The sequence below is a fragment of the Maylandia zebra genome, linkage group LG5, assembly GCF_041146795.1.
Source record: "Maylandia zebra isolate NMK-2024a linkage group LG5, Mzebra_GT3a, whole genome shotgun sequence".
Classification (NCBI taxonomy): Eukaryota; Metazoa; Chordata; class Actinopteri; order Cichliformes; family Cichlidae; genus Maylandia; species Maylandia zebra.
In genome coordinates, this window is record NC_135171.1 from 15581740 (window position 1) to 15594442 (window position 12703).

The 12703-nt window shown below is 39.7% G+C and overlaps 2 protein-coding genes across 3 annotated transcripts; one reads left to right on the forward strand and one right to left on the reverse strand.

Moving 5' to 3' along the window:
* The first annotated feature begins 3228 nt into the window (after positions 1-3228).
* On the forward strand, positions 3229-8335 carry aqp7 (aquaporin 7). 2 transcript variants are annotated; one of them, XM_004545224.5, is made up of 7 exons: positions 3229-3333; positions 3474-3675; positions 6666-6792; positions 6879-7016; positions 7365-7483; positions 7631-7848; positions 7991-8335. In XM_004545224.5, the coding sequence occupies exons 2-7, from the start codon at positions 3538-3540 to the stop codon at positions 8175-8177; spliced, it is 927 nt and encodes a 308-aa protein (XP_004545281.1). In that variant the 5' UTR covers positions 3229-3333; positions 3474-3537; the 3' UTR covers positions 8178-8335. The 2 variants fall into 2 exon arrangements, with proteins under 2 accessions (XP_004545281.1, XP_076739971.1); XM_076883856.1 differs by lacking the exon at positions 3229-3333 and having other exon boundaries at positions 3365-3675.
* A 388-nt stretch (positions 8336-8723) lies between these two features.
* tpgs2 (tubulin polyglutamylase complex subunit 2) lies at positions 8724-12698 on the reverse strand. Its single transcript, XM_004545225.5, has 7 exons — positions 12514-12698; positions 12328-12407; positions 12145-12232; positions 11842-11982; positions 11558-11671; positions 11222-11385; positions 8724-10824 (listed from the first exon to the last, which is right to left on the reverse strand). Exons 1-7 carry the CDS (start codon positions 12578-12580, stop codon positions 10606-10608), a joined length of 873 nt encoding a protein of 290 aa, XP_004545282.1. The 5' UTR covers positions 12581-12698; the 3' UTR covers positions 8724-10605.
* Between the last annotated feature and the right edge of the window lie 5 nt (positions 12699-12703).

Here is a 12703-nt window from a genome sequence, read left to right on the forward strand (position 1 = left end):
TTCTTAAGTTGCAGTCTGTTTGGCCTCTCAGTGCCACTGTGAAAAAACCCCAAGAGCTATTAAATATTTAAACATTAGCTAACTAAGATATTCTACAATAAAGTGTACCAATCCAGAGCCATTATAAGGATGAACTTTGTCTTATTTTGAAGGCTGTAGCCATTAATTATTTTAGTAATCGAGTATTCTAGCAATTATTCCATTGATTAATCGAGGAATCTGATAAGAAAATGCTTTTGTTTTATTAATGTGCAATAATAAATATTCAAAAGAGAAAAATAGGTCTTTCAGAATGAACTACTCATTGGTTTCTATTTTAGGAATTGCATTTTTTTTAAGTTTAACTGCTTAAACAACATCTGTCAAATTAATTTTTTTAAAGAAAAAATGTTCTTAAATTCCAAATGAAATAAATAATCTCAAGTACAGTCAAGTACAGGGTCTACTAAGTAAGTAAGTAAAGTTTTATTTATATAGCACCTTTATGTGTCATGGACCCGGCTCTGGAGGACTCGGGGGGTCCTTAAGCAGGATGGACTGTTATTATCGTTATTATTATTATTATTATTATTAGTAGTAGTAGTGTTGTTATTTGGGGATGTGTGTTTTTCTGTACTATTCTGTGTTGTTCGGTGTTCCACTCATTATATGTAGAGGCAGGGTGTGGGTGTGTACATGTGTGGCTGGAGGATGGAGAACAGCCCATGCAGGCCTGATGGGTGTGGCCCTGCAAGAGGACTGGCCACACCTGAAGTTCCTGCCACACATCTGTTGGTGGTCAGGGCTCGTCGGGGGAGCTACTTAGGAGAGTGTTGGAGCTCCCACCGGTGTGGGATCATTGAGTTGTCTACCCAAGTTAGTGTGTGTCAGCGTACGACGGTGCAGTTCGTGTATGCCCGCTGGGGTTGGTGTTGATGGCTGTTTTTGTGGTTTTCCCCCCAGGTGGAAGAGTGGACCAGAACGGCAGCACGCACAGGGTGTGCGAGAACACAACAGTGGGGAGCACACACACGGGATTCAAGGGAGCAACGGGGAGTTATTGTGTTTACAGCCTTCACTGTAAATAAAGTGCACTGTTTGAATCGCAGAACCATGCGTTCTGGGTCCTCATTCCCCCATATCCCCACGGTCTGCCAGCCAGACCGTGAAATATGGATAAAAGATCACAAAGTGCTTCACACAGAGATAACGAATTATAAAACAAAAACAGACAAAAGTTAATGCAATGCAATTCTAAAAAGATGTGTTTTTAGTTGTTGTTTAAAAGAGACTACTGAGTCCACAGATCTTATGCTCAGTGGGAGAGAGTTGCACAGTCAAGGAGACACAGTGGCAACAGCTCTGTCTCCCTTAGGTCTCAGCCTTGTATGCTAAATAATAAGTGGGTCACATGTGAGTACTTAGATGTTTTGGTCAGAAGCCTAGCAGCAGCATTTTGAACAATCTGTCCCGGTTCTGGGTCATTCTGATCCAGCATTTTCTGTTTCTTATGTTTTTGGTATTCTTCTGTATTATAATTTATGTTCTGATTCTTTAGCTATCCTGTGTTGATTATTATTATTATTCTATGTTCCAGCTTATTCCAGTTTAGGGTTTAGTTCTTATGCCCTCATGTTTAGTTTAGGTTTAGTTCTGTGCTTAGTTTTTTCTGCCCGTGTGTTCCCTCTGTGTAAGTCTGCATTTCTTAGTCTGTGTCTTTGTGAATTGTTTCCTGTTTTATTTTGAAGGGTTGTGGCTGATGTCAGTGTGTCTAGCTTCGCTCCCCGTCTCGTTAGCCCTAATCCCTCCCAGCTGTGTCTCCCTCCTGTTTTCCACTCCCTGATTACTCCCCTGTGTTTACCTTTGCTCTCTGCCGCGTCATACCCTCAAATTGTGCCTGTGTGTTTCTGTTTTCAGCGGTCTGTTTTTCAGTTCATGTTTTGTTTATCGCCAGCAATAAAGCTATGGTTTCCGCCTGCCCGCACACAGAGCTCTGACACAATCTGCAGACAACCCATGCCCCCCTTTAGACTCACCGCTGTTTGTTGCTGGTGTCACGGGCCACAGTGATAGAAAGTGGGCTAATTTAATCATGGTATCAGACTAAATTAACAGTTCATCTGCATATTATCAGTATTTCTTTTTAAAAACCAGGGCCTGCCTGGGCTTATTGTTGTCAAAATTTGTATTCACATACATGCTCCTAAATACGTGTTTATCGCAGGTCTATTTTATTCCCAAATGTGGGTGAAACGTTTATATAGAATTTAAACGAAGCGTCGAAAAATTTGCCTCGAGGACTTTTTTTTTTTTACATTTTTTATCATTGAGTTATTTGAATTATGCAATGAATCATTGCAGCTCTAAACTATAAACATCATTAGTCAGGCTGAGTGCACATTTAAGCATACTAAGATTGAACAAACGTAGCATTATTTTCAAAGATCAAAGACATTACAATTAACTTTTCAGGGAACATGAACATAAAATTTCATGGCAGTCCACACTGTCACGTCATTTACTACAGACTCAGGTTTGGTTAGGTTGTTTATGACTGTGTGAGCAAGCTGGGCGCTGAATTACCCTTTTTTGTGCGATCAATAAAATAAACAAATCTGAAACAGCTGAAATCAATAAATACGACATTTATACTGAAGTAACCAGTATTGGTGAAAATCAGATTTTGCAGCTGGAAATTGTTTGTGTGTATTGATCAACTTTTATCACCTACAAACTTCCAAAGTTGTAGCCATCGTAATCTACTTTTCAGTTTTTGTTGTTGTGTTTCTTTTGCTTATTTAGGAGAGAAAAAGCATGTATGGACTTTGTAATGCTATGAAGTCCAGATAGTGTGTTACTGTAGCAGCCTTGCTTCAACCAATAGTTTATGCTGTTTTGACCCCACTTCAGTAATGTAAGGTGCGAAGTGTAAGTGTAGATGTAAAGTGCATTTCATATAATCAGAAGTATACAGAACATGTGCACAAAACAACATGGAACAATTAAAAAAAGTCTACATAATAATTTCAAGGTAACTTTTTGTTGCTGTAAAAGCCATAAATAATAATATAAAAAAAAATAAAAACATCTTATTCAGCCTTTTAGTAAGTTAACTTGTAATGAGTTTCAGTTCTGAATAAAGTACTCCACAGATGTATTTAAAGTGTTTTTATTATGACAAATTTGACAGATAATCAAGCACAGCAGGGTGTGTGTCACTGTATCTTTGGCCATTTCCAGGAGGAGGGGAGAGAAGAAGGGGGTGGAGGTGGGTGAGAGTGTGTTGAAGCCTTTAAATTGTGGACAACTTCCATTGGATGTGAGTGACAAAGAGAGACTGAGAAACACAATTAGGTAAGTGAGTGGAAAAAGGGGAACTTTTGAGGTCAGGAGACAAAAAGTTGGTCTTGTTTGCAAAGTACTGTGTGCCAGTCACTTCATAAATTTTTCAACCAAGGCTGAATGTGTAGTTTTTTTTTTTCTCATTCAAAAAGGGTAAAAAAAAGTCCTGAGGTTGGAAGGAAAGAAGAAGAGGAAGAAAAAGTAGAAGAAGAAGAAATGAAGGACTTGGTGCAGTCAGTAAAACCCAGGGTGTTTCAGCAGAGGGGAGGTAAAGTAACTCGATCCAAAGTTTGGCTAAAGAATGAACTCATTCGTGTGGGACTTGCTGAATCACTTAGCACATATGTCATGATGGTAAGAATACAGTATTATCACAAGATTTCTGAAGTGTCATATGCTTTCAAATAATAATATGTAATATCTCATTAAAAACTGTAAAAGCACCTCTCAAATCCATGATTCCGCTGACATTTTGACTTTTCATTTATCGGGTCTTCTTTCTGTTTAGAATCTAATTGCTTATCTGTAGCACCCATATGCTATTAATCATTAATGTCGTGCTCTTTATCCTGATAAGTTGCAACATTCTCCCAAATACACACACACACACACATAAGCACTATTAACAGTCACATTGTCAGGTTCAGTGAATAAACCTGAGAGTCTAGTATTATTATAGAGTAATAGTCAGGCAGCAAGCCAGCTGAAGAGGTTTCCAGAAGTCACACGTCAGCTGTCAGCTGTTACAATAAACCTTTTACTTAGAAGCCTGGAAGAAAAACACATGCATTTATAACATGATGAACATGGGAAGCGTAAATGCCTGAATGTGAGCACAAAAGAATTGCACTTACTGTGTTTGTGATTCGGAATCCTGACAGAAACAAAATACTCGTGACTTTGTTGGGGGAACCAGACTTTTCCTGTTTCCTGATAGAATGGCTACAGTTTTTCAGTGTCAGCATTTTTTTTTACCCTGATAACATAGAGTTAAAAGCAAGATAATTCAGTAGTGTGGTGTCTTTTACATTTGTGCAGTACCATAATTAAAATGAAAATTAATTGTGCAACTCAGCCTTTTAACTTTTAAGTAAGAAAGAAAATGTTACTTATACAGTATGTTTAGAAACGAAGGTACTTCTAGAAATAATTAAAACAAACAAACAAAAAAAACCTCCCAAAAAACGTAACTTTTTGCTACTTACCTCCGTCAGAGAGGTTATTCTTTTGGTAGCATTTGGGTGCGTGTCAATCTGTCTATAAGCAAGACAGCTCAATTCTGATAACACTTTCTAGGCGTGTAGATAAGGTCATGTTAGCATGCCATTAAAATTTGGCTTACATTCACTAAAGCCTTCTAGGAGACTTAAATTATTCATCGGTTGAAAAGTTACAAAAAAACCTTATAACTTAGAAACTATGACGCTTACAAGTGTGATGTGTATTGTGAACATATAGTACCGTAGTACCGTATACAGATTTAAAACATGTGAGAACAAAAATGTGTGCGAACAAAGAAAATAAACTGAATTATACCATTCTCTTAAAAGTAAATTCTGCCCAGAGAGTGAGCTGCGTTGTGGAGGTTTAAACTCTCAGAGTGCTTCTTGTTTACATCCAGAAAGTATTCACAACACTTCCACATTTTTGTCATGTTACAGTGATATTTCAAAATGGATTCAATTCATTTTTCACCTAAAAAATTCTAAACACAATACTTCATAATGACAAAGGTAAAAAAATATTGAAATGTTTATAAATAGATATAAAAATAAAAAAGCAAAACTATAACATGTACATAAGTATTCACCACATTTTGTTGTGACACTCAAAATTGAGTGTCCACTGAGCCTCTGATGTTCCACTGGTGTTTCGACAACTTCCACCTGTGGTAAAGTCAGCCAACTGGATGTGATTTGGAGAGGCACACACCTGTTTGTATGATGTCCCACAGCTGACAGTGCATGTCAGAGCAAAAACCAAGCCATGATGTCCAAGAAATTGTCTGGAGACCTCTGAGACAGGACAGTTTCAAGGCACAGAGCCTCAATTATCTGGCTCCAGGTTATTCCATTTTGGAATAGCCATAGTTAGGAAGCTAATGAAGAACCCAATGGTCACTCTGACAGAGCTCCAGTGTTGCTCTGTAGAGAGAGGAAAACCTTCCAGAAGTACAACCATTTCTGTAGCACTTCACCAATCAGGCCAGTGTGGTAGTAACCAGACAGAAGCTACTTCTCAGTAAAAGTCAAATGACAGCCCACCTGGGATATACCAAAAAGCACCTGAAGGACTCTCATACCATGAGAAACCAAATCCTCTGGTCTGATGAAATAAAATTTGAACTCAGTAGTAAAATGGTGGCAGCATCATGCTGTCGGATGTTTTTCAGCAGCAGGAACTTGAATGAATGAATGTGCAATATACAGAGACATCCTGGATGATAATGTGCTCCCAAGAGCTCTGGACTGGATTGGGCGAAGCAGCTCTCTTCCAGCAGGACAACGACCCTAAGCACAAAGCCAAGATGACAAAGGAGCGGCTTTGGCACAGCTCTGCAAATGTCCTTAAGCAGCCCAGCCAGAGGGAAGGAACCTGTCTGAAAATGACTGTAGAGTATCTCAAGCTCCACCAAGTTGAATAAGGAGTGCTGGTTCACCAAAAACAAAAGGCTTGAGGCTGTAATTGCAGCCAAAGGTGCTTCAACAAAATATTTTGCAAAGGCTGTGAATACTTTCTGGATGCACACTATATATTTGTTGAGTGGCTTTCCCTACATCATATCAAGCTGGTGCACAGGATTTTTTAAAATGTTTTGTTAGACAATTCCATTGCTGGAGAGGGAAAAGTTGTACAGGAAATTATGTTTATGTTGCTTCAAGACTGTAACTGTGGTCCAACTCCTTGCATCCTGGCAGCATTCAGTGTAGTGGTGGCTGATAAACTGACATTCATATAAATCTGCAGTGCAAGGAGTAGGAGAATCATGTGATGAGCTGATATCTTGTCATATGTCAAAAAGACAAGGAGCTCAGGATGAGTTTGTTTTTACAGCCAAATATTTACAGTAAATTGAGATATTTTACAGGTGTTTTACAATCATTACTATTAGATTTAAAGTGGCAGAATAATAGCAACCAAACAGCTGACAGTGTTACACTATAAGATTTTTTACAGTGAGAAACTGCTATTGTCGATTACAAAAGAATCTGGCTGCCAGCACTTAATCACAGTTTGCCTCAAACATTTCTTATATTGTGAAATAAGCTTCCTGGAAAGTATTTCTTGTAATCTGTTTCTATGTTTGACTGCATAAATGATATATGGGTTCTCTTTGTCTCCAGTCATTGGGCTTGGGGTCTGTGGCCCAGGTAGTGACTGGTCAGGGAGCTTTTGGACAGTACCTCAGCATCAACCTGGGTTTTGGACTGGCTGTTGCCATGGGGTCTCATGTTGGAGGGAAGATCTCGGGTATGAAAGATGATGACATCAAAACCTATGAAATGCTTTCCAATTGTTGTTCAGCAGTCATATTTTGCTCTTTTGATCTGTTTCAGGGGCTCATATGAATGGCGCTGTATCATTCACAATGTGTGTGTTTCGCCGCCTCCCGTGGAAGATGCTACCTCTTTATATTTCGGCACAGCTATTGGGGTCATTTCTTGCAGCAGGGACAATTTATGCTGTCTACTATGGTGAGGAAACGCAACAGTATGTGTTAAAAAAGAAAAAATAGGTATCTAGGTCACTTGAAGGTTCAAAAACAAAGAAGCAAAGTCTCAGGAAATCGGCCCATGCATGATTTAAATTTAAAGCTTATCTGATGTTTTTCTGCATCTACACATGTGGAACACATTATGAAGAGGCCAACCATGCTGTACTGCACCATCATGTGTCCTAAGCAGCAAACGTCCTAGAAAAAGTATTATAAAAACCACATGGAAAACAACTCATACAGATCTGGAGGCACTGTTACTGAAGTATTGCTGCGATTTCTTGGAGTCACACAACTATCACGATTTATCTGTTTGATACGTTTGCAGAAGCCATTCATGACTACTGTAGAGGAAACCTGACTGTGACTGGTGAGAAGGCCACTGCTGGTATCTTTGCCACCTATCCTGCTCCATACCTCTCTCTGATAGCTGGATTTTTTGACCAGGTAGCACTGAAAGTCAACTAAAGCTTCATAGTTACAACTCTCCATCATCAGACATAATCAGCATGAATGATTTCCTTTACTAGATGGCTTTCTACACGGTTATCTTTCCAGACTGATGTTTTTGTTCTATGTGTGTGTTTGGGGAAGGTATTTGGCACAGCGATGCTACTACTGTGCCTTATGGCTCTATCCGACCAGAAGAACAAACCAGCGCCAGCAGGAAGTGAGCCTGCATTTGCGGGTTTCCTGGTGCTTCTCATTGGCATTTCTTTGGGTAGCAATAGTGGCTATGCCATCAACCCCACCAGAGACATCGCACCCAGGGTTTTCACTGCCATGGCAGGCTGGGGATCTGATGTGTTCAGGTACACAAAAAGGCCATATCATTTTCTTTTGCTTTTTCCACCTTAATCAAGGATTAGTCAAGAATAAACCCCCCCCCCCAACTACTTTTCATTATTAATTAACTATTTACTTTTTTGTGGTTTGCTGCCTTTATCTGTGTAGGGCTGGAAACGGATGGTGGTGGGTGCCTCTAGTTGCCCCCCCTATTGGAGGAGTCCTTGGAGCAGGGCTATACAAGGCTGTTGTGGAACTGCATCACCCACACCTCTCTAAAGCGGGTGGAGAGATGGTTGAAGAAGCTGTCCCTCTGGATAAAGAGATAAATACCATTGAAAATATGTGTGTGTGACACCCTAGCTAAGTTGACAGCTAAGTGAATAGCTCTATGAAGATGCAACATTCAATGAAGGTAAAGGGTTAAAAAGCCCAAAACTAACTTGTTAGATGGGAGACAGAGGATGATTAGCAAACAGGGAGTGAAATAAAGATTTGTTCAAATCAAAAATGCTCACCGTGTTTTACACAATTTCAACATCAACTTAAATTGGGTGTGGTGAGTTAATTTTCCCAAGTGGCAACATGGGAAACTGAGACTGTTGTGGAGGGCTGGACCAATAAGATGAACTCAGTTCTGCTCAATATTAATTATTCCTTTATAAGCTGCTACTGGTAAGAGTAGATGTTACAATTAGGCCCTAATTGTGGTCTCTTGGGAAAATTAATTGCCCATCCCTGAATTATTCTTCTAGAGTTAGTGTAAATGATAGACTACAATACATATAAAATATACACTATTAGACATTTTGACTCACTGTACTCGTTACTATACGCTACAATAAAAAGGTTTGAGACAAACATACGGTCACTTTAGAGATGAAAATTTGACAAAACCACACTCGCTCACTCATGTTGTTTTTATTACTGCAATAGCAGCTTATGTAACCTTAGAAGACATAAATATCATTCACTTTAACACTCAACAGGGGACTACTTCCACAACTGTGGAAAAACTTAAGGGTGTGCAAAGAGAAGCAAACAGCCCCCATACACTGGGATCATATATTTTTTTGAAAACCAAACACACAGTAGGAGATGACTCCTCACCGCTTGAAAGGACAGCGACAAAACCAAATACAGACATTTTTCTTTCTAGCATTCTTGTGCACAGCAGCCTACAGACAAAAAGTACATACTAAAAAGTACTTGAACCAAAACTGTAGATGTGAGATTGGGTCTACTGAGCTTTATATTTGTGTTACAAGAGCCATTATCTTACCCAATTTAGAATCGGTAGGTGGGGTCTGTGGCAGGGGTATTAGCTGAATTAAACTTCTCTGGTGATTCTTTGTAGGGTCGACAGGGGCTACCTACGTATGCGGCTGATGTTGTTGCGGGTATTCAGGCTTGTGCGTGTGATCATGTCCTGATCTATTAGATGCAGTGCCAGCCACAAAAACGTAGCCAGACATGCATAAGAGGAATCAGTGGTACTAAACGTACCATCTGGTGCGATGTATAGTTGCTTATGAAGGGAGGCGCACGTCAGGTTAGGGCAAGCACTACGTTGTTGGCTTTCATAGAGGTTTGTTGTTTTGACATACCTGTGGCGAAGACTTAAAGTAGAAATCATGTGAAACAAACACAAGATAACCATTCACAACCTACAGCCAGTTTAGAGTCACCAGATAATCTGATGTGAATGTCTGTGGAAGAAGCCAGAATATCTGGTGAGAACTCGCACAGGCACAGGAGAACATGCAAACTCTGTGGATTTGAACGCAGAGACCTTCCACGCTGTGAGGTGACAGTGCTAACCGCTGTACAACTGTGGCCCTGAACTGTTAAAATATACCTTTGATATTCATTCACTCATGATGAATAATCTGTGTTAGAAACAGTGTTCATTTCTGAAGTTTACATTACAGAGCAGCATTCATGAGGCACTGCAGTAGTACAATGGCCAGTTAGTAGTCCTTTTATAATGTAACAGGTCACGTTTGTCTTCACACTTATGTGGCTTAATGTTTGATAATGAAGCTCTAAAAGCATCTGTTGAGTCCTATACGTTAGTTTTCAACCTGTCAATTATCAATACATATAGGGTGTGAGCTACACAGCATTACATTAAGTCTTCTTGTTTCCTTAAGTTTAAAGTTATTAATATAAAGAGATGTGTTATCTAGCCATTTCCGCACTTTACAGTATTACATGCTGCATGTAGAATTTACATAACGCATTCAGAAATCAAGCCCACTGAAAACAGCAGCACTTATAAACTCTGGTTCTGGTTACAGCAGTGGTACAGTTATATTGTACATCTGTCTGCTTTGATTTTATATGATTTTTTTTTAACCATAAGCTGTCAGTAGTGAACATTACCTTAAATGAGTTTATAAGTACTGAATATACACTGATACAACTCTCTGTTAATTCAAAGACTAATTACTCTGGCAACACTTGGCATCCAAAGGTGGATAAAATTCAGGATTGTGTCTTTCTACATGTGAGGGGGATTCATTTTTAACCATCTAAGCCAGGTGTGATGGAAATTGCCATCGTCTCCTCAAACATATAAAATTTAGAAACATTTTTTGCCTTCAACACTTTTAGTACTATAACTGTATCACCTTTCCAATGTGTCTAGCCAGCAACAACCCTGGCTACATATCAACTCAGCCTTGGCAAACATGTCAAACAGCACCAAGTCCAACAAACTGAGTCCAGCTCCTGAGGGAACTGGAGACATTTGGAAATGTCTTCATCGTACGGGTACCTTCTCACCGCTTTGCTCCACTTTGTCTTCCTGCATTGCTTTGGCCCTTGGCTGCGCCCCCTGAGTTGCACTGTGTCGACTGCTTCTTCTTGGGGGCTGGGACCTTGGCTTTGCCTTTGAAAGCCTTGGAAGGATCCAGCTTGTTCAGATATAAATCCCCAGCAGGATCCGCCAAACTGAGCTCACAGTTGAAAGTCAAAGGCTGGTAGAGGGATGCCCACTGCTGCAGCAGCAACCAAGATATACATAATTTAACATAATCCATGTAACACATGGGGAAAAAAACAAAAAAACAAACCCACACCAAATGTGTTTTGAAAATACTACTTAATTTACTAACCGAGCCAGCAATGCTATATCTGATTCTGTGGAATGTATGGCACCTTATGCACATAATTATGCTCTCTGGAAGCAACTTAAAACTCAGTGCTGTGCTAACTTACTAAAATGTTACATTTGCCAGTATTGTAGTAGACTGTGAAAGAATCATCCTGAATAAAATGTATTCATACAACTGCAATGGTCTCACATGTTGTTAATAATATGAATAAATATTAAAAATACAATTTATGTCACAGCACATATTCTGAAAAAAAAAAAGGATTAGACACTTTGACTACCTTAGCCTGAGGGCTGGGGCCATATGGGGTGAAGTGATACTGCCACTCAGGCAGACCCAGATGGGTTATCATCAGTCGGTAGTAAGAGGTAAAGGTTGTGGTCAGAAAATGCCAGCACAGAGAGCGGTCTAGAAACCATATTTCACTCCTCTGAGCAACCACACCTGAAAAAAAAAAAAGCAAGGATGTTAACTTAAGGAACTCAGATTTAAAAAAAATATTTTTTTAAATATATGTATATATATATATATATATATATATATATATATATATATATATATATATATATATATATATATATTATAACCTATAAGATACAATACACAAGCAGAGCACCTGGAGTGCAATTTTTGTAGACTAGGCACACTTTGCCATTCCCACCACAGGAATCCAGCTCGAAGATGCGGCTCCGGGAGTCGAAATGAGGTGCGACGGGCACACGCGCCGACCCTGACAGATAGCATTAATGAATCTTGAATAAATATTTACGGTCCAATCAAGAGCTCATTCATTAGCCTGCTTTCTGCACAACTGAGCACACGTACTGTAAACAAATGTAATTGAAAGTGACGTGTTGTAATTGAGGATCCCACATGAGGATCCGGCAGGTGAATATTTACCACTTTCTGTGCCGCTCTCCTCCCAGTCTAGGTCAGCGAGTGATGGCGCATTGGGCAGAGAGAAGAGTGACACGGGCTGGAGCAGCGGGCACAGTCTGGCCACACTATTAATCATCATGCATCCTAAGGGAACACACTCACCTGAAAGACAGCACATCCACACAGTGAGGGCTGTGTGCCAAGAACATAAGAAAAGCTGCTATTTTCATTTACAACATTACTTTAAAATAGTTTAAATAAAAACAGACTTTTTTTTCTCTTTTGAAAACTGTGAATGCAGACAGAACACATCAGGACACCTACTGTCTAGTTTAACGCTCCATGTTAGTGTAAAGCTATCAGTTGTCAGATAGAAGTCTCTCAGGTCCTCTGGTAATATACATGTGTTTTTCTGGCAAATAAACACAAAAGATGAATAACACATGACAAAAGTATACAGTACTGCCATATCAATATCTGACATCTACCATGCATCTTCCTTCCCACCTGCTCCCATGACAGCAAACTCCTCTTCTCTGCAGGCTCTCTTTCTGCGAAACGCACGTCGACCACCCCAGGCATGTTCTCTGTCCCAGCAAGGACAAGTTCATGACATTTATTACAATCTATTTTTTCACAGAATTCAATGCTTTGCTAGCTAACGCTCTCAATGCATATCACAATCATACACACCAAGTATCCGAGTGATACCGAGCATCAGCCTATCGGCAATCTTGAAGCTCTCCTTTGTTTCTTCCATTTGGGTGATTGCGATCACAAATTTGTACAAAACCCAGAATGCATCCTTTGCAGATGTCTGTAGCGCATTCTTCCCCTTGCTCCAAATAGCTCATCTGCGGACGCAAGCGGAGGGAGAAGGGAC